Source organism: Hydra vulgaris, chromosome 09 (assembly GCF_038396675.1).
Source record: "Hydra vulgaris chromosome 09, alternate assembly HydraT2T_AEP".
NCBI lineage: Eukaryota > Metazoa > Cnidaria > Hydrozoa > Anthoathecata > Hydridae > Hydra > Hydra vulgaris.
This window is the reverse complement of record NC_088928.1, coordinates 35334559-35359108: the sequence shown is the minus strand read 5'-3', so window position 1 is coordinate 35359108 and position 24550 is coordinate 35334559. Positions and strand designations below refer to the sequence as shown.

The following is a 24550-nucleotide window of genomic DNA, read 5'->3' as shown; positions in this document are numbered from 1 at the left end:
TCACAATAAACAGACAAGAAACATTTTTTGATTTCAGAGACATAAGTTCGTTGCCTAGAAACAGTTTATCAATTAATAATTTGTCGTAATAATTTAAATAATCATAATTTTCAATTTAAAGTGAAATAGTTACATTAACCTTGAATTAGTTTTGAAGAAAAGCATTATATAGATATAATATAAATGCAATTATTTTAATTAACATAATAATTTCTTTCAGTAAATAATTATTATATATTACATATAAGAAGATCTGGTTTTTCATAAAATAACTGCAGTGATCCTTAGAATGTCTTTAAATTCAGTCAAAAAAGTAGACTTAAAACAAAAAGTAAACTTAAAAGCAAATGTAAGTTTCTTTAGTCTTTAATTTACACCTAATTAAGTTGTATTGTGTAAATATTTATAAATGAAAAATAAAAAAAATATGTTTAGATTTGTTACTAGTAATTATATTAATTATGCAATGAAAGTTAATTTTTAAACAAAAATAATATATATAAAGTATATATATTAGTATATTTTCAACTTAACAAGTTTTTCCTTTTTTTTTTATGTTTTTAGATAAAGAACAATGAAGATGTTTTTTCTCAAACTTTTGATTTAGGTATTTTATTAAAATAAGAATGTAATTGCTATAAATAATAATAATGCAGCAAACGCAAGTACATAGAAGCTCAATGAGATGTAAAATTGACTATGTTTGTAACCCGTTTCAAAAAATTCAGATTTTAGGAAGAATGCTGTATTTTTACTTTTTATAAAAGTATATCTATAAAAAAATTGGGTACTTGAGAAAATTTATTTATCAAAAATTAGGCTACTTGAGCTAGGGGAAAATTGGGCAATTAAAACATCTCAAAAACAACGAATTGCATAACAAAACATCTACTGATAAAAAATTTAAGGAATTATGGTGATAACCTGGGCAACAAAGGGTTGTTGGATGGCAGGTGAGTAAGACGCACCGGCACATTTTATTGTAGATTAAAAAAAAAAAGTATTGCGACTTTTCTTTTAGTTGCTTATAAATTTTTGCCATCACTTTAATGTTTTACCAATTTATTGAACTTTCTGTTATAAATCGCCGTTTTTTCCTAAGCCTTACTGTTCTCCTTAAAACCTAATTATAATATAACTAGGTATAATGAATGGTGAGTCGGATTTAAACTATTAATTATACCTTGTTATATTGTAATATTAATTAAACTTCGCAGCCCAGTGGGCACAGTACGTTTTTAAAACGTTCTTTGGACGTTTTTATTAGGTTTAAACCTTATAAAAACGTCTAAAAAGCGTTTTAAAAACGTACTGTGCCCACTGGGAGGGCTAGTGGAGCAACTTTTTAATCAGTTTAACAGATATAATGAATGGTTAATCGGATTTACATTATTTTTTCACTATTGGAAAGACAACTGCTAAAATTTTTATTATTATAGTTAATATATATTATGCATTAAGGTGGTAGACTGCTAAAAAAAAAATTTTAAAATCTGACATTATTCCAATTGATTTTCTCATTTTAAACACGATAAATAGGATTAAAAAAAAAAAAAAATTTTTTTTTTTTTTCCTCTTTCTAATTTTTGGGCAAATTTAAGTGTTTTTAGGCCTAAAAAGTGCAAAGTTCTTGGAAAAGATATCTCAAAAAGTAAAATATATCAAGTCTCAAAATTTTACAGTTGTGTACCTTTTAAGTAGATAAATGTCCTGAGATAAACAAAAAATTTGAATCTTTTTCAATTTCGATGCACCATAAGCTTTTTCTATGCGTCTAAATTTAGGCCAAATTCCTGACCCCAAAACAGCCCAAAAAATTTAATTTTAATTTTTATCCAAAATTTCTTTATCTCAGGACATAAAGCTCATAAAAATGAACATCTGTACAAAATTTCAAATCAATTGGACAAATACAGCTCCCGCAATCTTATCCAGAATATGAAAAACTTTACAACAGAGAAAAATGCAAATAAAACTTTATATTTTGAAAATACAAATATATTAACACTTGAAAACAGGTTAAACCCCCCCCCCCCTTTTCATATAATGTTCCTTCTTCATCATTGTGCTTATCATCAAACCCCTTCCTTGTTGCTCTAAGCTTTTTTCTTTGTTTTTTAAACTTTTCAGATGATTTTATGTCCATAAGCTTTTCACGTAGCACATCACTATTTTGAAAACCGTTTTTAGTAAAATGTCCTGGTAAAATTCCTAAACTGTGAAGAACATCTATCATACCAGTTTTACCATCATTAAACTGTATGACAGCAGATGCAACACTAATTTCAAGTGTTGACCTACTCACGTACACATTTTTTGGGCATTTTGTCCAAATTACATTATTGAGCGATTCATTTGCATTCTGTGTTTCTCCATCAAGACATCTTTTTAATAACTTGTTTGCACCAAGATCTTTGTGTGAAAAAATAGGTTTTATAATTTCACAAACAGCTTCTGGAATGTTTATACTGTTTTTATAAGTCAAAGTTTGACTAATCTTGTCCCTTTGATATTTACACCACGAATCGCTAGTACGAGGACAATACTTATGGCGTTCTTCATCGCTGCTGCTTTCAGAACAGTGATGAATTAGTCCTGCTATGGATTTTTTCATGCCATACAAATTCCCTTTGTTTTGTCGTATACTCATTCCATAATAGTTTTGCAATGTATTAATGACTTTATCTGTCATCCTTCTTTTTCCAGTAAGTCTTTTACCATCTTTTAAAACTTTTCCCTTGTACAATACTTTAAGAGAGCGTAAACGAGACCCAACTCTTTTTTGAACATGACTGACACATTCACTTTTTTCAATTTTATACCCTGGGTAAACATTATTACTTTCTATATTTTGGTAAGACTTACTGTCACCATCACCACAGTATTTTGTATAACGCAGTTTGTTAAAAACAGTTGATCGTTTAAATATTTGCAATGCCCCAATAGCTTCCATTGCACCTGCACTACCTTTGTGATTAATTGGGCAAATATGTGATTCTACCCAGTCATTGTATCCCGGTATATCTTTGTTTCTCTGCCAATATTGGCAACTTTTACAATCCTTTATGAGAGTTTGAGTGTCAACACACTTCCCATTACTAATAGCTGTAACAACACCGTTCAGCGAGGAAAAACCGCGTCGCTGCCACGTTCCATCAACACTTACAGTAACATTTTTTATATCAGGGTCACCAATAGTAGACTCACTTGTACGTTGTGCTTGTGCAGCTGCTCGCTTCATTAAATCTTGGGCAACTTTGATATAAGACGAATGCAATTTATAGACAATGTTATTGTATGTTTTTTTTTGCATTGGTGGTGGACTGTTTATTATGTTACAAAAACTTTCCATTGCAGCATAACCTTTTCCAATTTCTCTGAAAGCTACACACATTCTGATATTAATGTCAAACGATTTCATGCCTTGTGTTTCATTATCACTGTTTTTTTCAATTTTTTTTGAGGTAAAAAACTCATTTTGCCATTGACATTTTTTTGCAGTGCAAGACAAAACAAGTTGATGTGAAAATCCTTTCTTTCTTGATAAATCATTATTCAATTTTATTAAAGATTGGCATTTTGGACAAGAACCAACAAGATTTAAAATTGAACTCAAGACATCAGAATTAAATATAATGTAACATTCAGGATTACTATCTTGACTAATACTTGGAGTATCAGAAGTAGGTAAATTTAACTTTTCAGCAGATGCTGATTTGCTTGAAGAAGTATTTGTTAGAGATGTATTATTTGATGTATTATTTGAACTTGAAGTAGTATATTCAGAAGTCAAGTGAATTTTATTCGCAAGTAATCTATAACATTTACGTTTTTTGCTTTTAGACTTATTTCTTCTTTCTGCAGAACCCATGTTGATAGTATGCACTTTTATCGAGTTAATATATAGTAATAAACCAATTCAGCAACGTTGTTCTTTCACACCATGTCATTTAAACATAGAAAAACAAAAAACAAAGAAGTAGCTATTGGTTTGAGTGCTTAGATTTTGTAAAATTTAGTTAAAATTGCCTTATTTTGACGTTGTTATGAGCGTTGCTAGGGGAAGCAAAATCACCCTACTAAGTTTAAACTGTTTTTTCAGGCCTTTTTATGTTTTTTTGTAAAATAATATGTATGTTTTTAAAAACAGCAATAGTTAAAGTTTTTAACTAATCAACTTTTGAAAAACTACTTTTTTCAATGTTTTTTAGCAGTCTACCACCTTAACTATAATAATTAAAATATTAGCCGGTTAAGTTTTTTATTCAATAGTGACAAAAACAAAACCTTTACCGAAATTTGTTAATGTTATATTTGTTAATACACTAACAAATATAATCTGGCAAATTTGCCTCGTCCATTACCGTCTAAAACTCGAGATTTTGTCGTCAAAATTGTCACAACAAACAAATGTTGAAAATAGTAAATTATTAGTAAGTAAGAAATAGTAAAAAAACATATCAGTCTTAGCCGTCCGGTATGATTATCGGTAGTCCGGTACCGGTAGTCAAAAAATGAAAAAACTTTTCACATTGAAAAAAATAGTCATTGTATTATTCCCATCTTGATCTCTATTTTAAATTAGATGAAAATTTTTAATTTTATATACAGTAAGTTTTTTGTTTTTTAATTAAAGAACACTGCTGCGAATATCGTTAATAATGCAAAACATTTTGTTTGTTGCAATATAAAGTAATCAGTTTTAAAGAGAGTGCAATCATTTCAGTAGATATTTAAATTGCAAAAAAAAAAGTTATTTGCAAGTTCAAAGTTTAAATTAAATACAAATTAAATATATTTTAAAATAAGTTTTAAATTTCAAGGACTTTTACAAATATTACTAATCAAGTAAGTCAAACTCTACGATCAGTACAAATAGTACTAACGTCTGTTCACAAAAAATCCGGAATGAAAAATTGTTCTTAATTGAATACAAAATTAATCAATTTTTGACAAAAATTTTAACTAAAATGAGTGACTGGACATTGTTAACTATTTTATAACCGAAAGTGGTCCTAAATCAGCGGCTTTTCGAACTTTAGTTTTGACTGAATCCATTAGGTTGAAAAAGTAGTCTGGATCAAACTCTTTCAACTTTAATCGAATTCTATTCTTAAGGTGGTCAAGATTTTTCGCAGTAAATCCATTTCCATAAACTTTTGCTTTTAAATGTGCCCAAAAATTTTCAATTGGCCTTAACTGCGGTACATTTGGGGGGTTATCTTTAGCGTCGACAAAGTTAATACCTAAAGTGTTGTAAGTTTCTAATGTGTGTTTTGCATAATGACATCTCGCTCCGTCAGGCCAAAATAAAATTTTCATGTTTTGATGCTTGGAATTTATAAATGGAAGAAGTCTTTTTGTAATACATTCTTTAGAATAAGTTTTTGCATCTAGTGCACAGTTTTTTACAGCAAAATAAGGCGATGAATGACCAAAACGACTGATTGCAATCCAAACGAGAACTTTATCGTCAAACTTTTTTTTGAAGTTGAATTTAATGTTAGGATCAGTTTGAAAACTATCCTTTGTATAGTAGCCAGAGTTTTGTGAACAATTTGCACCATTTACACAGAAATACGATTCATCGTCCATGATGATTTCAAACTCATTTGATGGCTTGAAAAAAGTTTTTGAAAGTTTTAATAAGTTTTTCTTTTGTTTAATTTCTTGCTTTTCTGTTGTTTTTGGTGCATTTTTTCTTTTGGTATACTTTAGTCCATGCATACTTAATAATCTATTTACGTATGAAACGCTTATCTTATATTTTTGTGCCAATTTTCTTTGCGAAATCCCGATTCTCTCTTCTGCTCTTGCAATCATGGACTCTCTCTTTTCTGGTGTAATTTTAAAAGGTTTTCTGTCGCAACCGATTTTTCTATTCATTGGCAAATTATTTTCAGACCTTTTAATTATGTCATAAATTGTAGATTTAGCGATTCCCATTTTCTTAAAATGATCCACTGTAAATTTCTTTCCACTGTTTATGTTTTGTTTATAAAAATTTCCAATCACATTTCTAACATCGTTCTCTTTTAGATGCTCCATGTTTATTTGAATTAATTATTTAAACTCAATTTTGCCACAAAATGAAACTGTTGTTGTTGACCGATTAAATTTAAAAATTTCGAATCGAAAATTCGAAATTTAGAACAATTTGTGTACATTTGAAATCAGTCCGGATTTTTTGTGAACAGACGTTATTAGTACAAATAGTACGATTAGTACAAATAGTACGATTAGTACAAATAGTACTAATCAAGTAAGTCAAACTCTACATCATAATAAAGATAACAATATTCACTAATATTCGTAGTCTTCGAAGTAACTTTTCTTCTGTTGAATCTTATTTCTAGCAAAGTTCACCAGACCTACTTGCTCTTTGTGAGACTAACTTGAGTTCAGCTGTCTCATCTTATGATCTTAGTGTTGATGGTTATCTTCCTTTAATTCGTAAAGACTCCAAAAGTCACATGCTTGGCCTTGGAATTCACATTCATAAGAATTCACCCATTTGTCGGGAAACTAGGTTTGAATCCACAGACTATTCTTTCATGTGCTTTCGTTTAGCATCACTTCACTCTATCGCCTTTCTCTTTGTTCTATATCGTTTTCCTTCATCTCAAGACTGCACTCTTTTTGATATTACTTCTGATCAAATTGACAAAGCTCTTTATCCATCAGCCAATATTGTTGTTGTTGGTGACTTTAATGCTCATCACACTGAATGGCTTGGCTCTAGTGTCAGTGACTCTAAAGGCGTTAAAGCCCACAACTTTTGCTTTTCTCAAACTCTAACTCAAATAGTCAACTTTCTAACTCGCTTTCCAGACAACCCGAATCATTTACTTTCTCTACTCGACTTATGTCTTGTTTCTGATCCACATTTACCTTTAGGTGCTTTTGATCACGGTTTGATCACTCAAAAAATATTATCTCATTCTTCTTCATTATCTGAATCCCCCTATCATTGTACCTCTTACGACTACCTAAAAGCTGACTTGGACTCTTTCCGTGATTTTCTTCGTGATGCCCCTTGGGTAGAAATCTTTCATCTTCCTGCTGACAAATGTGCTTTTTGCATAACTTTATGGATTCAGACTGGCATGGAGCCATTTATTCCCTCTCAATGATTCCAAGTCAAGCCTCACTCTTTTCCATGGTTTTCCTTACATTGTGTTGCTGCAATTTCCAATCGAAGCCGTTACTTCCATATCTATAAGCAAAACAATTCTTCAGAGAACAGACGTCTGTTTATTACTGCTAGAAACCATTGTAAAAAGGTTTTGTCTAACACCAAAGTCCGCTATTCTCAGGTCACAAAATCTTGTATTTAATCCCAAAAATTAGGCTCTAGGGACTTAAGGAGAATCTTTAACTGTATCTATAATGAGAGCAAGTCTGTTATTCCACCTCTCTTGTAGAGTTCAGACATTGTCACCTCACCTATAGACAAAGCCAATTTGTTTGCTAGGAACTTTTCATCAATATCATCTTTTGATTCCACTAGTTGCGTTCTACCTGATTTAGCCATCAAACAGGTTGCTTCCATTGCTTGACACATCATTCGTATCACTCCAGCTTCTGTATCTAAAGTGATTTCCTGCTTAGACTCTTCTACAGCTTGTCGTCCAGAAGTGTTCTCCAGAGCTGTCGTCTATACTTTCAAAATTATTTAACAAGTACTTATCAGAGTCTTGTTTTCTATCTGTTATCCCTATTTTTAAAAATTCTGTAGGGCGATCTGACTCGTCTAACTAACGTCCCATTAGTCTTTTTCTTATCATAAGCAAGGTTTTTTTATCTTTAATTAATAAACACTTAATCTATTATCTTGAATCTAATAACTTACTTTCTGATCATCAATATGGATTTCAATCTTCTCGTTCTACAACTGATTGGCTCGCAGTAATAACCGATAGTTTTTATTGTGCATTAGATAAAGGTGGAGAGATTAAGGCCATCGCTCTTAAAATTTCTAAAGCTTTTGATAAAGTTTGGCATGCTGGTCTTCTCCATAAGCTTTCTTCTTACGGTGTATCTGGTAACATCTTTAAGATTGTTGAATCCTTCCTTTCCAATCGTAGTATAAAAGTTGTCCTCAATAGACATCATTCTTCTTCTTATTCTGTAATTTCAGGGGTTTCTCAAGGTTCAGTCCTTGGCCCTATACTATTTTTAATTTACATTAACGATCTTCCAGATATTCTCACATGTAAGATGGCATTGTTCGCTGATCATATTACCATTTATTCTTGTAATGATAAGAAGCCAACACTCTCTGATTGCTTGGAGGGGACATTTGAGCTTGAAAAGGACCTCACTTCTGCTGCAGCATGGGGCTCAGAGTGGCTGGTGAACTTTAATTCAAATAAAACTCAATTTTTTTCAGCCAATCGTTATCGCAATAACTTAGATCTTTCTATATTTATTGATAATGTACTCGATGTAGGTAATGTACTCGATGTAATGCATGATTCCACGATGTAATGATGATAATGTACTCGATGTAATGCATGACTCGAACGGTAATTTACTCGATGAGTTATCTACAGTTCATCTTCTAGGATTAACTCTTACTTCCGATCTTTCTTGGAAATCATATATCAAATCCATTGCAAAATTAACATCTGCTAAGGTTGCATCTCTTTACCGAGCTCAACACTTTCTTACACCCCCTTTGATAATCGAAATAAAAAATAGGTTTTGTGAGTTTTTTTATTTCAAACAACAAAGGCATACCAAGTCCTTAGTATAAGTCTTTGTTATATTTTTACTATTGTATGATTTAAAAGTTATAGGAAAATACAATTTTTGAAGTTGATTTCTTACTCCTTAACAACGTCATAGCAAAGGATAAACAACTTACTAATTCTTTACATCTAGAAGATTTTCCTCTATAACTTTTTTTTATTATTATTATTATTATTTGCCGTATATTAAAATTTACAATGAAATAAGTTGTGTTAATAAATAAGAGAGCTGGAGCAAGCAGAAGACATAAACTGTCTTATCATCGAGCCCCATTTACATTGAGAAAATTGTCAGTTTATATTTAAAAAAGAAAAGTAGCTAAGTACATAATAAGAACTTTAGACACGTTAGTTACAATATAAATATTAATATAATATAAATATTAGTGTTGAAATATAACGCAATATATCAAAGATTAACAACAACATAAAAGTATTAAAGTTTTTTAATAAAAAAAAAATTAAATAAAAATAAAACTGCTACAAAAGTCAGTAGTGTCAATAACTATTTTTTTAGATAATTTATATTATTTATGTATTTATTTAAAAAGAGATATTTTAAATCAAAGTCATTTTGTAATAAGAGACTCTAAGATTCTTTCCTGAATTGTTTCAAAGAGATGTTTTGAATATTTTTTTTTTTTGTAATAAATTTCGAAAAGTGTTTCCATAGAAACGGTCCACGGTATTGGATTTGGTAAGAACTTAGTTTTAAATTAGTTTTTGGTACAATAAAGTTGTTAATGGAAAATTTAATAGGATACTTGTGCTAGATATCACTAAATTAAGACTGAAATACAATAGGAGAAAGCCAATGTTTTATTTTAAACATGAATTGTAGAACTTGGTGTATATTAAGTAAAAGATAGACAATATTATAGTAAAAGATAAAACTATGAATAAATGAAAAGTATATTTTTTTCAAGGAAGCAATGTTAAGATATGGTTTAGTTTTATATAATATGGAAATATTTATTGAGATTTTATTTTCTATGTATTTTATATGTGGTTTCCATAACAAATTTTCATCTAGTATTACTCCTAAAAAATTAACGATTGGTTCCTTTTTAATAAATGTTTTATTGATTAAAAGATTAGGTAATTTTAGAGGAACATCATCACCTTTGCTGGGTTTGGAGAATGAAATAAATTTAGTTTTTTCTAAATTATTATTTATTACAGTAATGAAAATAATAATGGTCCTAAGATTGAACCTTAGGGCACATCACATGTAATGTGTTTTACTTTTTCAATTTTTTTATAAATACTACATTGTGACCTGTTCGCCAGGTAATCTTCAAACCAAAGTAAGTTTTTATTTCTTACTCCATAGAGTTCCAGTTTATTTATAAATATCTTATGGTTAACAGTGTCAAAGGCTTTTGACAGATCAATAAAAACTCCTTAGGTAAAATAGTCATTATTGAATGCATCTGATACATGATTAATCAGTTTGATTACCGCATGGTAAGTTGAATTATCTTTTTTAAACCCAAATTGTTTACAGTACAGAAAACTGTTTAACATCAAATAGTTATAAGTCTGTTGAACATAATTCGTTTCAATAATTTTGAGAAGCAAGGTAAGACGGAAATAGGTCTGTAGTTGGAAACATTAGTTTCGTCACAAGATTTTAAAAATTGAAGTGATTACGGCAACTTTATGTTTTTTCGGCACAACACCTAGTTTTAATGAAAGGTCAAAAATATGAAATAATGACGGTTCAATGATATCGAAAGCTGACTTAACAACATTTACATTAATTTTGTCAATGCCCACACTTTTATTACTGTTAAGACTATTAAAAGCATTCCTTATCTCGCTTAGATTTAAATTAGATTCTTCCATAATGGTATTACGCGGTTTAATATAAGATTCAAACTCTATGGTACTTGGCGGAATTTTACTCGGCAACGTCGGCCATACTTCAAGAAAAAATGAGTTTAGTTTTTCAGCTATTTTTTTTTTTATCATAAGTCGTTTCCCAGTCAATTGAAAGCTTTACGGGGAGATTATTTTTTACACATTTATTTCTACCAATTATTTATTTAGTTATATTCCACGTTTTTTTAGTGTCGCTGGTGGGTTTTTTCAAGCAACTTTGCATCATAAATTTTTTTAGAGTAATTTTTTGTTTTTTAAATAAGTTTTTATAGTTTTTGTAGTTTACTTCATTTTTATAATATTTATGCCTTAAATATTTCACATAAAGTTTTCGTTTTTTTTAAGACGATTTTATTAGTCCCTTGGTCATCCAGGGTTTAAAAGAGACTTGGATTTTATAATTATTTTTTTAACGGGAAATGCTAAGTCATACTGTTTACAGAATTGCGCTAAAAATATTTCATATGCATTATTAACTTCATGGGATTGTAAAATAAGATTCAAATTGATACTTTCTGATAAAAGAGTTCGAAAATACAATAACGAGTTTTCATTGATCTGTCGCATTAAAATTGTAGAGTTCGAGGGGGATTATTTTGGGTAATATTATCAGTAACTAAGAATATTGGAAAGTGATCTGTTAAATCAGTTTTTATGGCCGTTCCTAAACGACAGTTTTAAAAATTGTTAGTAACTATATTATCAAGTAATAACGATGTAGTCTTAGTTATTCTCGTTGACTTATTTATTGGTAGTATTAGGTTATATTGGGTTAGAGTATCTAAAAAGTATTGAACATTTTTATTTGAAGCATAATTAAGCAAATTTAAGTTAGAATCACCAGCTAAGTAAACATGTTTCCGTGTTAAACTAGTTTTGGTTAAAAAAACTGCTTAAATAAGTTTTAAATTTGCTTAAACTACCAGATGGTTGTCTATAAATATAATTAGTTACAATATTTTTGGTGGTTTTGTTTATAATTTCTATGTACATTATTTGAAATTCGTGGTTTAGTTGATGCAATAAGAGTTTAAGATTTTCAAAATTTTTGTTAATACTTCGAATGTTTACATTTAATATTGAAAAGTTATTTTTGTTCGTACGGAGATATTGAGTAGATTCAGAAATTGATTAATACTCGCTTTATAAATTTTTTCTATTAAAATAGTTATCATAACTAGCATTCTCATCATTAAAGTTAAATGAAAATTTGACCTCCATTTTTATAAGAAAAATTTAAAATAATTAATTAAACAAAGTATTATATAGAAAGTAAAATAAAATTGTAGTATATATAAATATGTTACGAAAATAATATTTTACTTTTGTTCGCAGCCCAATTCCGAATGATCAACTTACCGTAAGAGATAAATGCATATTTTCCAGCCGCTCGTTCAACTTTCATCTGATCTTGTAGAGCTTTCCTCATTGTGACAGTTTCGGCACAAAAATCTTTTTTTTCAAAAAGCTTTTGCTGTTTTTCTTCAAAAAGTTTCGTTTCAAAAACATGTGCTCTGTTTCATAATTTTAATCTAAACGAACAATCAACTGTTGTCTTGATTTAAAATAAAAATTTAAATTTAAATAAAAAAAAGGATACAAGAATGATAGTATTCAAAAAGGCAGATGATATAAAAAGTAGAAGCAGGTAATCATGAACAAAGAATGAATCAAAGTTAAAGCAAAAACATGATCCGGGTTTTTCAATTTTTCTTTTTCTGTAACTTTAGAAGTATTAAAAGTATATTCAAACAATATTCAATATCTGTCAAAATAAGATAACCATTTTTTATATTGAATCTATATGTAACGAGACTTTTCATCAGAACAATTACCCAATGTTCAAAAAATGACACAAAACTGTAATTAGTTATTTTATGGGATTGAACGATGTACTAAGGCAACTTTTACCGAAAGAAGAGTTTTTCATACGTCTGTTTTCATTTTGATTTTAAATCATAATAATAATAGTTTCTTTTTTCTTTAAAGTTACATTTCTAAAATGCTTGGGTCTTTTGGTGGCAACGTTTTATAGAAAAAACATTGATTTATAGGATTTTCTAATTTTACCATGTTTTGCTAACGAAAACGTAATATCTTCAATTCTGTTTAAGCTTAAGTTTCCTTAAATTTGCACTGAATGTTTATTCAATTATTTACAAGGACAGGTGCTGAATTATAAAATTTAAGTAAAAAAAAAGTTTGAGTTTGTCAGATTGACAAACTTCAATACAAACTACAAAACAAACAAATTAAAATCAATAAACTTTTTACAATAAAAACTACTATCAATGACTTTGCTATTTATAAATGTTGCTTAATCTCTGAAACAACGCTTAGTTGAGCCCAAAACCCTTTGATTCATTTTTAAAAATCAAAGAGTCAACTAAAAATCTTTGTTTAGAAAATCAACAGAATTATTTTTCATTTAAATTTGAATATTAACGAAAATAAAGTTTTCATGATAATGGAAACAATCTGCATGGTAAAAATCATAGCGTACAAGCGCAAATACTTCAAAAAATCTACTAGTATAATATTATCGATGCAGATTTTAGTTATTGGAGATGTAGCAATGTTTTTCTCAATTGCTTTATTTTTGGTGTCATTAAAAACGAAAAAAAAAAAAAAGTTATTAGAAAAAGTATTTTTGGATCTTTTTACTCTGGCAGTCAGAGGCACGCAAACCTCACAGAAAGTCTGCAACAAATTTAAAGCAAGTTTGATTCCTCTCGATTGACACTAAGAATACACGCCAACATCATTTATGATATTTTTAAAATAAAACAAACCTAACAAAGGCCGAACCTTTGATTTGTTATTAGCTAATAAAAAAAGACGATATCTTTTGCTTTGTGGCTTAATTTAAAAATTTCTTTTTTTTCTTTAAAAACGCTTTAAAAACGTTTCTTTAAAAACGCTTTAAAAACGTTTCTTTAAAAACGCTGATATCTTACAGTGCCTTTTTGAAATTTATTTTTATTTAAAAGCCTATTGAAAATGCTAACATGCTTTTAAAATAAAATTAAAGTACTTGCAATAATAGCGCCTTTTTTAAAAATTCTAACCTGTACTTTTAGCCTATGACCGCCGCGCACGGTGGTCATAGGCTAAAAGTAGAAACCTTTGTTTTTAAATTTATGACATTTATTACGTTTAAGCAATGTTTATGACACGTGTTACATGTATAAACATTGCTTTTTACCTATAACATGGATAAAAAGTAACCAAGTTTTAACCTATGGTTACTTTTTAAATGTAGCCAAGGATTATGTTTTAAAAAGTATCAAGGGTTACATTCAAAAAGTAATCAAAGGTTTGTACCTTTAACTATGTTATAGGTACACATCATAGACAATGATTCCATAAAAATGAAATAAAGCTATGTGCTTTGAAGTTTCAAGTAAAATTTTCAATCAAAATTGATTTGAATGTAACACCGAAAACTTTATTTCACTCCTTTGTCTAACATTGAAATTGAATAACTTTTAAACGTTTTTTATTGAAAATAAATAATTGCTTTAATACCTACCATGTCAGCACCAAATCGGAGAAATTGATTATGGTTTATTTGTAATTACTTATCCAGTAGATAATTATATAGAACGAAATCATTTAACATCTATGATTATAAAATCACAAACTTATTTACCTTACTTAATTCCGTTCTCCATTGTAAACGTTTAATTTTGAATTTTTATTCCTTAACGGATGAATAAACTTCATTAAAACACAAGTTTTTGAAGTATTTGATATTATTTTGTGGTTATGTCTGTCATTATATTGGTCTGGAAAAGATATATATTGTTTTGCGGTAAGCGCAAGTTTGCGCACTCTACAATTCATGCGCCCTCTAATATTAGGGTTCACCTAAATTTTATTCATTTTAAAATTGACACAAACTTTCAATTCATTTTAAAGTTGACACAGATTACATCAAAAAATAAAAACATTTTCTGGTTTGTCATATTGAATAACGAATTGCAATATTTTGAACGAGTTCCAAATCTTTTTTGCGATAATTTAATAATTTATTAAAAGTAGATATAATTTTCTTAACTTGACAACACATGATTAATTTACGTAATAAATTTGAATCCGGTTTTTCCCTCGTGTGGTTTCAAGTTCTGCAAGTATCTAATTGACAAAACCCATAAGCAATAATTCCGAGAAGTAATTGCAAGTTTGGCAATTCATTTTTTAAATTAAACTTTGTGCAGTGCCGGTTTTTACATCCATTTAAAACAAACATGACATCCATTTAAAACATCGTGTCAATCAATTAAAACAATTTTTCTGACCTAAGACACGCTTTTTTGAAGCGTGTCTTAGGTCAGTGACATACCTCGACAGTAATTGGAAAAAAAACATTTTATTTTAAATAAAAAAACTTTTTTAATAATTTTCAAAAATTGAATAAAAAAAATAAAAATGTATATTAAAATAAAACCTTTTTTTTTTGAATAATATAGAATGTTGAGATTGCGCATGCGTTAAATGTTTTAATTGAAAATCACGATTGTTTTAATACACCTATCCGATCGGAAAAAACGCCTAGAAATATTAAGGTCTGGATCCCAATTGTGTGGGTAAAATTAAAATAAACTTTTATGTACAAAGGATTTTTAAGCAAACATTAGGCTTTCCTTTTGTTTAGATCATTTATCCTAAGATAAACTCATAATGGATTTAGATTTAATTAATAAAATAAAAGTTTATGAGTTAAAGCAGTATTTAAGACTTCAAAATTTGCGTGTTTCTGGAACAAAGAGGGAATAGATTGATCGTTTATTTTCTTCAATGGAAAACTTTATTGAGCCTGTACTAACTGCTACCGAGGCAGTCGAAGAACTTAAAGATGAATATCAAAAAAAACTTTTAATTAACAATGTTAAATGCAGTGATCCGTTTATCTTATTAGATGGTTGGTTACCTGAAGAGGACAGTATTAAACAATGGTCAATGGCATTTTATCCAGATATTTTTAACTATTTGACGTTTAACCCATCTGAATTAGGCAGCAATGACTTAAATGATTATAAAAATTCAAAAGCTTTTAGTTTTTTAAAACAGGCTGGCTTCAAAAACTCTCATATCACTGTATAAGTGAGGAAAATCCATTTTGTGCAATAAAAGGAGAATGCAGACATTCACAACGTAATAATGATACAAGCCATAAACAGTGGTTGATTATAGAAAAAGAAAATGCAAAAATCCGATCTTGTCACTGTACATGTATGACAGGAATGAACCAAACATGTAACCATGTTGCTGCAGCAACGTTAAGAATTGAAGTTGCTGTAAGAATGGGCTTAACAAATCCGGCTTGCACAATGGTTTCAAATCAATGACTTCCAAATCGAAAAGACGTTTTACCTGTTAAATTAAAAATCTAGATTTTAGCAGAGAAAATTTTTCTCAACATTTAAAAAAAAGAAGACCATTTGTCGACAGTTTGTATAAGAAATTTAATCCCATTTCTAATTATTCTACTAAATTTAATCTTCAGGATGTTGCAAAAGTGTTAAAAGAAATAGCGTCTAATTCCATTATTTTTAATGCTGTCTCGAAACCAGATATTGACTTTAGTTAAGAAGTAGTAAACGACATTAGTACTTGTCAATCAAATCTAATGAGTGTTAATGATATACTGGTAATGTCAAAAGATATATTATCACTTGAAAAAAACATAATACTTCATATGACACTTAAAAATATTGTAGAAATTAAGCAGTTGACCAAAGGACAAAATAAAAACAAATACTGGTATGAATATAGAAAAGGTGTTATGACAGCTTCAAAAAGTTACGATATTTGGACAAAAATAAACAAATTAAATAAAATTGATGCTGATATGTGAGAGTTAAATCAACGTATTTCTGGCATGTCATTTGTTAATTCAAACATACCTGCAATAAAGTATGGCAGGGAAATGGAACAGAATACTGTTAATTATTTTTATGAAATTTTAAAACTCAATCATAAAGGTGTAGCAATCTATGATGGTGGGTTATTTTTAGATAGAGATATTCCCTTCATTGGTGGTAGTCCTGATCGTATTGTTACTTGTTTGTGTTATCTACCTGCATGTCTTGAGGTTAAATGCCCATTTTCTATAAATTACTTGTCCCCACTTGATCAGAGCATAAAACATCCATATTTGATTAAAAGTGATGTTGGTATTTCTTTAAACAAAAATCATCCATATTATATGCAATGCCTTGTACAAATGGCTGTTACAAGGCACCATCACTCATATTTTATGGTGTGGACACCTCATGGAAATTTTATTGAACATATAAAATTTGACAATAATACATGGGAAGAAATCAAGTGTAAATTTATAGACTATTACTATAAATATTATTTGAGCACAATTTTTATTCAACACTGAGCTTTGTTGAATAATTAGAAATTGGATTAAACTTGTTATGCAAACTATCTACAAGTGGTTATTCAACTTATAATCAACCAAACTTTATGGCTTGTGTCATTAATACGCTGTGAATGTCTGAAAGCAAGAATGGTTGGAAAAACCATTGCCTATTGTTTAATACTGTCCTCTTCAGGTAACCAACCATCTAATAAGATAACTGATCATTGCATTTTACGTTGTTAGTTAAAATATTTTTTAATATTTATCATTTAGTTCTTAAACTGCCTCAGTAGCATTTAGTACACGCTTAATAAAGATTTCCACTGTTACAATATATGACAGTTTGTTTTATATTTGAAAAGGAAAAATAAATATGGCTACATTTCGAGAAATTTCTGTCCTTTTTATTAAAATTCTGACTCTGGTTGCCTTATCTCCCTTAATTTGCGTTTCAGTCCCCCCCTTCCCCAACGATAAAAGTGACAACTATGTCAAAATTATATGACTGTTCCTTTTTTTATATTACCAAAATCCTGGAGTTGTCCAATATCAGTCCCGACATTTCCAGAGCGAACGTGCGGGGAGATTAACACCCCCTTTTTGTAACAATCGCCCTCTACTTCTACCATTTGTCCTCTGTATTGAGTAAATTTCGTTATAAAGATCAAGCAATATATTTATTTGATACTCTAAATCTCATTTTTGAAAAATCTAGGGTTCGTGAGTTATAACAGTTTAAAGTGGGAATTACGGCATAATAAAAAAAATTTTCCTTATGGAATTGTAAGCATCATTAGGAAAGTAATTCAACGCGAAGTAAATTTTTTCTTGGTTCGTTACGTATAATTATTAGTGTTGGATCAGAAAGGGGCTAGGGAAGCAAAACTTGTTGTTCTTAAGATATTCGTCTAATAAAAAATATGTAAAAAATCATTTTTGTTATTGGTGTAGTTTAAAAAGGAAATGTTTGCTCTTTCAGAAAATATATACTTTTACACATGTTTTTCAATTAGATTATTCCAAAATTTACTTTCGATAATGACATGTATTAGTTTGTTCCCTTAACAACGTCCTTAGCAACAATGTTTTTTGGTTGTTTTGGGCCAAAACTATTAACCAAACTTGATAATGTAAACTTTCTTAAGAATGAAGAAACTTAAAGAATAAAAAGAATTTATTGATAAAGAAAAACACCAGGAAGGAGGAAAAAATTACTCTAAGCGACCATTTTAATTTTTTTATTTTTATTTGTAGCTTTCTCTGTTTGTGATATTTCAGACTTAAAACAAGCAAATCTCAGCTTTTATAAATTATTTTTTAATGAAAGTTTCAGGGTTTGTTCATCTGTATATAAGTTATTATGTGAACCAGAATCTATATAATACTTAAAGTATTTTAGGAGTTACGGAATGGTTTTTGTTGAATTTTACCCCTTTTTTAATTTCTCCAAATACGAAGAGCTACCATTATGGATCTAAACATATTTATAAGTTTTTACTGGTTCACATACTAACTGTATGTATATCCTGCATGCAAACCAAACATCAGGCAAAACGAATGTACAGATAACTAGAACTCTTTATTTTAAGAAAGTGATGTTTTAAGCATTTTTTTGCTGATTCAGCATTAAAGAAGGAAAATTATTTTTTTATTTTTTATATAATACAAATATAACTTCTTTATGCTGAAAAATAAAATAAACTTTTCAACAAATTGTCTTTTTTATTTTTTTAATAGACGACCACCTTAAGTTTAGGCCAGGAAGGCCAAGTTTTTAGGTCTTTTTTGTTCCCAGGCTTCAATCATTGCAGTTTTTTAAAAGTATCTTTATTTGACACTATAATGACAATTTCATACAAACTCTCCTCCCCCCACATGGTTTTAATATTATTAAAACTTGAAATATTAGTAAGTTTTACTTCTAGAAATAAGTTAACATTAATATTAATTTATTTAGAATTAATTTTGTGCTGTTTTTTCATTCACGCTCGCAAATGTGATCACTATTTTTTAATGCTGTTTAACTTTTATAACCTAATCAGGCCATGAACGCGGGCGGCGATCACCTTTTATTAATTGGCAAGTGAACATGAATTGCCCCCTCAATTTTTTGAGTTTGCGTACATACATACACTTGTTGAACATCACCCATCCCCCCCCTACACCCCACCCCCCTATGTACGCAAATTACTCAACTTAGGACACCTCCCCCTACCCCCTTGCTGTAATATATGTACGACCCCTAATCATGATTATTCCAAATACCTCTAAATGCCTCTAAAATGGACACCGAGGAGGTCATGACCACTTAACTAACTTATAAACATTTTAAATTATCAAATAAAACAGTGGTTTATCTAAAAAAAACGCGGACACGCGTAATAAAAATAAACAAAATTTAAGATTTTAGCAACTAAACAAAATCCGTTTCTACCAGTGTTAAACCTGAACTAAAAAAGCAGAGAAGGAGAGGGATTCCTTATCCTAGACTTGCTGGGGGTAAAAAACGCATGCCAAACTTTTTTTTTCTTTCAGAAAATATACAATTACAAGAATGTAATGTTCATGAAGGTTTGAAAAAAGATCAATGTAGTTGTAATCTTCCATTCAATCTTTACTATTTTACAAGTTCTTTAAAAAAAAGTTCTAGAGAAAGAGAAAACTGAAAAGTTTTATTAAAAAGGGATGGTAAAAATAAGAAAAAATGGAATCCATGCGACATTGATTGTGTATGTTCGATGGATTTTGTGGATGGAACACCTACCATTGCTAACATAAAGCCAAGAAGGAGTTTAAATAAACTTTGTACAAAATAGAATTTTTAGTTTTGAAAGGTATTAGCACAAATTCCTGTGCTAATACGCTATTCCTTGTATACTATTATTTAACGACTTAAAAATAAGAAAAAATGGAATCCATGCGACATTGATTGTGTATGTTCGACGGATTTTGTGGATGGAACACCTACCATTGCTAACATAAAGCCAAGAAGGAGTTTAAATAAACTTTGTACAAAATAGAATTTTTTAGTTTTGAAAGGTATTAGCACAAATTCCTGTGCTAATACGCTATTCCTTGTATACTATATTTAACGACTTTAAGGTTTTATATCTCCATCTCTTGAATTATTGACCAATACAGGTTTCAAGTTACAGAGTACAACAAAAACCCTCACAATATCATCAACATGACGCAAAATTGTTAGAGGAAAAAAATTCTTTAAAATTCTGTAAGTTTTCATTCTATTAATGACTCGTTCAACGTATATTCTTAAGTTAGCTAATTTTTTAGTTTTTTTACATTCAGATGCAATCATTTGACTTTTGAGACGAGCACCTGGAGGAATTATCCAAGTACAAAATCTTAAGAAAAGTTCTTCCTGAATTTAAAATCCACGATCTGCCATGACTTCATCGTCACACTCTAACAAGTCATAAAAACTACTGTCTTTTGTTATAAAATTATCTGAACATCTTCCACCATAACAATCAGATAAAAAAGTGATAAAACCACTAGGCGAAATTTCAACAAGAAACTTAAACAGATTGTGTTGTTTATATACAGACCAAGTTGAAGCTTGTGCTAAAAGAGACTTGGGTTGTTCAATAAAAACTTCAGCACAATGAATAATCACACAACACTTGTAATATCCTGCATTCTTAAACACTCTAGGCAAATTTTCACTGGTATGGTAGCAAATTTTCACTGGTATGAACACCTAACATTTCACAGCAATAGTAGGTGTTCCATCTACAAAATGCATCGAACAAACACGATCACTGTCGCATGGATTTCATTTTTTCTTATTTTTATCTTCTCTTTTTAATAAAATTTTCTACTTTTCTCTTTCTTTAGAATTTTTTAAAGAACTTGGAAAACAGTAAAGTTTGAAAGGACAATTACAACCACATTGTTCTTTTTTCAAACCATCATGAACATATCATTCTTGTTTTTTCCACTTAAAAAGTTTATAATGGCTATTCGAACACCCTATTACTGCACAGTTACCTCTGTTAGCCATCGTGTTGAATTCAAAAGATGAGATAAATAGAAATAAATACTCATTCAAATACAGATATTTAGGAAGTTTTTTCGACTTTTTACCCACACAATAAGAGTTCAGTCCCCGCCGCGCAAAATGGTAGAATTTAAGTTGAATAGGTGTATTGATTGGCACGATATTTTAAATGAATGTCATGGTTGTTTTAAATGGATGTCATGTTTGTTTTAAATGGATGTAAAAACCGGTATAGCGCTTAAATAATATGTAGCATATATGACTGTATAATTACTATGTGAATTGTACAGTTACTATGTGAACTGTATGGTTACTATGTAAACCGCACAGTTACCATGTAACTGTGCGGTTAGTATTGAAAATATGAAGTCTAAAAATAATGCTAATCAATAAAAATGGGAAATTTTTTTTTTTAGAAATCATTGAATGCTTCAAAATATTTGATATAAATGGATCAGGAATGATAACTGCAAATGACTTGCTTGTAGCAATATCAGAATTCGGTTTCAAATTCTCACGTGATGATATTGACATTTTAATGGAAGAAATTGATGCGGCTGGTGGGTTTTATGTATTAAATTTATAAATGAAAACTTAAATTTAATAAGACGTATACAATTTAAGCTAGAGCTACACTATGAATTAAAGGTTTTACATATTGTAAAGACTTGCATCTAGTATCGTTTTTACGTTAAATTTTTTTAGATTAAATACGTGTAAATTTTTTTTAAAAGATAATTGAGTGGTGTATAAGTTTTAAGAAGTCATCCTAACACCGTAACATCATATTTTCTTTTACTGCATAGAACTAGTTGTTGTGTACACAACAGAATCAACGTGGATTTTAACCAATAAACAAATGTAAAGTTATTTAAAAATAAGTATGTAAAACGTGTTTGTGTCATACATAATTTTGATAAACACAAATAAACCTTGTAAATACTTGTTACCTAAAAAGCTTTTTAGGTAACAAGTATTTATTCTTCTTTTAGTTCTTTTATAAGAAATTTTATTTTTATACTAGGATTAGGTGGAATAACTTTTAACAACTTTAAAGATATAGTTAGAAGAGTCCTTACGGAAAGACCAACTGAAATTGAGTTAGAAAGCGTTTTTAACTTTATTGATAAAAGTAACGATGGGTACGTGTCTTCTGTTGACCTTCAGCTAGTGTTCAGACAATGTGGAGAAATGTATACCGCAGATGAATGCTTAAAATTTATAGAGGAATGCAGCAGTAAGAAAAAAGGATTGTTTACATTGGATGGTTAGTTGAATACAATATATTTAAATGGGCAATAAATAGATATGAGACAAATAATGAATTAAATTGAAAATATTGAGTTAAATGCTCAATAATAAGTTGTAATAAATATTTATTAATGTGTATTAAGTCCTTTTCACTTTTGAATATGTATTGATTGGGGTAAAAATTTTATTCAGAGTTCAAAGATTACTGCAAAACAGTATTTCAAGATGGTAGCAATCAAACAACTGATGATAAGTTGCCAACTGACCACGAAGAAGAGCTCTTAATTGCTGAACGAGAACTAATGCAAAAAATCTGAATTTTTCTGATTACGTAGTTTACTTGTTATAATTGAACTTGTACAAACAATTTCATATGTTTGTTTTAAAATTTACTTTGATTATTTATTAAAAAGCTATTGTTTTTTTTAGCTAGCCGGACTTTTCGTTTGGAAAAATTTTTCAAACGAAAGGTCCACTATAATGAATTTGATACGAACTTAACTTAAGATGGGTTAAGGGAATGATAACTTTATTTTCAGAAAAATCAGTAGAATATTTATGAGAAACTTCATTAAAGTAAGATTAAAATGTTACTGGAAATTATACACGTTTTGCTTTAAACATAAATAGTATCACTTGGTGAATATTAAGTTTATAAATATTTAGAACTCGAAGCTGATTTTAGAGAGGTTTGAAACATGGGTTACTATTTACCCAAAATTATCTTGCAAGTATTATCCTGCAAGTATGCTTTTGTTTACTGTAACTTGTAAATTGACCCTTGGAGTACCCCGCAATATTTTAATTTTTTTTTAATATTTTGATTGTTTGAGTAAATCTAAGAATAAATTAAAGCAAAAACTACTGATGATCGACGTACCGCTCAGCTTTTTCTGAAGTTTTAATGATTGTTATTGTTAAATTTACCCAACAATTAGAGGTTTGTCATTATGGGTTTGACGATCTTAGAAAGGGATTGTGCCACTTGTTATTGCTTAAGTTCTTCTTTTTTTTTTTTTTTTTTTATAATAGGTTACCGGATCAATCCAAATATCAGATTAGATTTTTTTGTATAGAGTGCTCAAATTTTAGCCTTTATACTTTTTAGTCTTTTATGTCACCCTGTGTTTTATGTCACCCTGCGTTTTATGTCACCCTGTGTTTTATGTCACCCTGTGTTTCGTTTAAGAACTACAAAATATAAAATTTATTGAACTTCTTCAACTAACTTCGTTTTTACAATAAAGCATATTATTAATTAGTATTAAAAAATTTTCATTAATGTAACATGAGTTTATAAAGCAAAAAATCTTACTTAATTTAATGTGTAACAGATGTACTTGATGATGGAATATTTCTTAATACAATATTTTGAGAATTTGCAAATACTTTTTATTTAGATGTTAACTTTATAGGTAAAACTTAATTGTATTACTCACATTTCGTTTTTTATTCTAAACATACCAAGTTGACTCAGAACAGAAATGTTATAAAACAATCTATGCTAGCAACCGAACATTAGCTTTTGAACTTCATGCATCCAATAATTAAAGCTCACTAGCAAAGATATATTACAATTCTTTATTTCAAAAACTAAACTTATTAATAGCAATGTTCTTTAAATTTTTTAGTTGGTTTAAAAACCAACTGAAGCATTTTTTTTCTACAAATGTTTGAACTGTCATGGGATCTTTAAACATACAGCATAATATAAAAAAATAAAATAAACTTGGTATAGAATTCTTTGCAAATGGCCAAACTTGTACATAAACAAACAATGCACAAGAAAATCACTTGTTGATTATATATTGGGTCTGGTTACTTTATTTAAAACTTGATTTTTATAGATTTTTATCTCCTCGATCATTTTGCTACCATCCTCGACCATCCAACTTTTATATCGTTGCTGAGATATTGTAGGCAGTTTAACATTCGTTAATAATATTTTATTGTCTTTTGATTCGCGTTTTTAAAAACATATATAAAATATTTTTATAATCAAACTTCGCGGATTCTTGCATGTCTGACGGAAGAAGAACTTATTGTTATTTTTAGACCAAAGACCGCAAAAACTAACAATATTGTCTCATTTGAACCCTATAACCAGACTTATTCCTTTGATCTTGTTGTTTTTTTAATTTTATCTTTAATTCAAAAAATTAAAAAAGGTTTATTACATAAATTTTTTATTTTGTTGAACTTTTGAATTGCTTTAAATAATGTTTATAACAGTCAACATTGAGTCTATTGTAAATATACAAAGACATA

General features: G+C 29.1%; 1 protein-coding gene across 1 annotated transcript; it reads left to right on the top strand.

Moving 5' to 3' along the window:
- Positions 1-196: 196 nt before the first annotated feature.
- Positions 197-22694, top strand: LOC136085089 (uncharacterized). Its single transcript, XM_065806419.1, has 5 exons — positions 197-349; positions 565-607; positions 21448-21591; positions 22056-22298; positions 22475-22694. Exons 1-5 carry the CDS (start codon positions 290-292, stop codon positions 22597-22599), a joined length of 615 nt encoding a protein of 204 aa, XP_065662491.1. The 5' UTR covers positions 197-289; the 3' UTR covers positions 22600-22694.
- The last annotated feature ends 1856 nt before the right edge of the window (positions 22695-24550 follow it).

Excerpts from the sequence above, each read along its gene's own strand:
- LOC136085089 (XM_065806419.1), top strand. The coding sequence starts at position 290 with ATGTCTTTAAATTCAGTCAAAAAAGTAGACTTAAAACAAAAAGTAAAC. Across the intron at positions 350-564 it reads AAGTAAACTTAAAAGCAAAT|ATAAAGAACAATGAAGATGT; the intron begins GTAAGTTTCTTT and ends TTATGTTTTTAG. Across the intron at positions 21,592-22,055 it reads GGAAGAAATTGATGCGGCTG|GATTAGGTGGAATAACTTTT; the intron begins GTGGGTTTTATG and ends TTTTTATACTAG.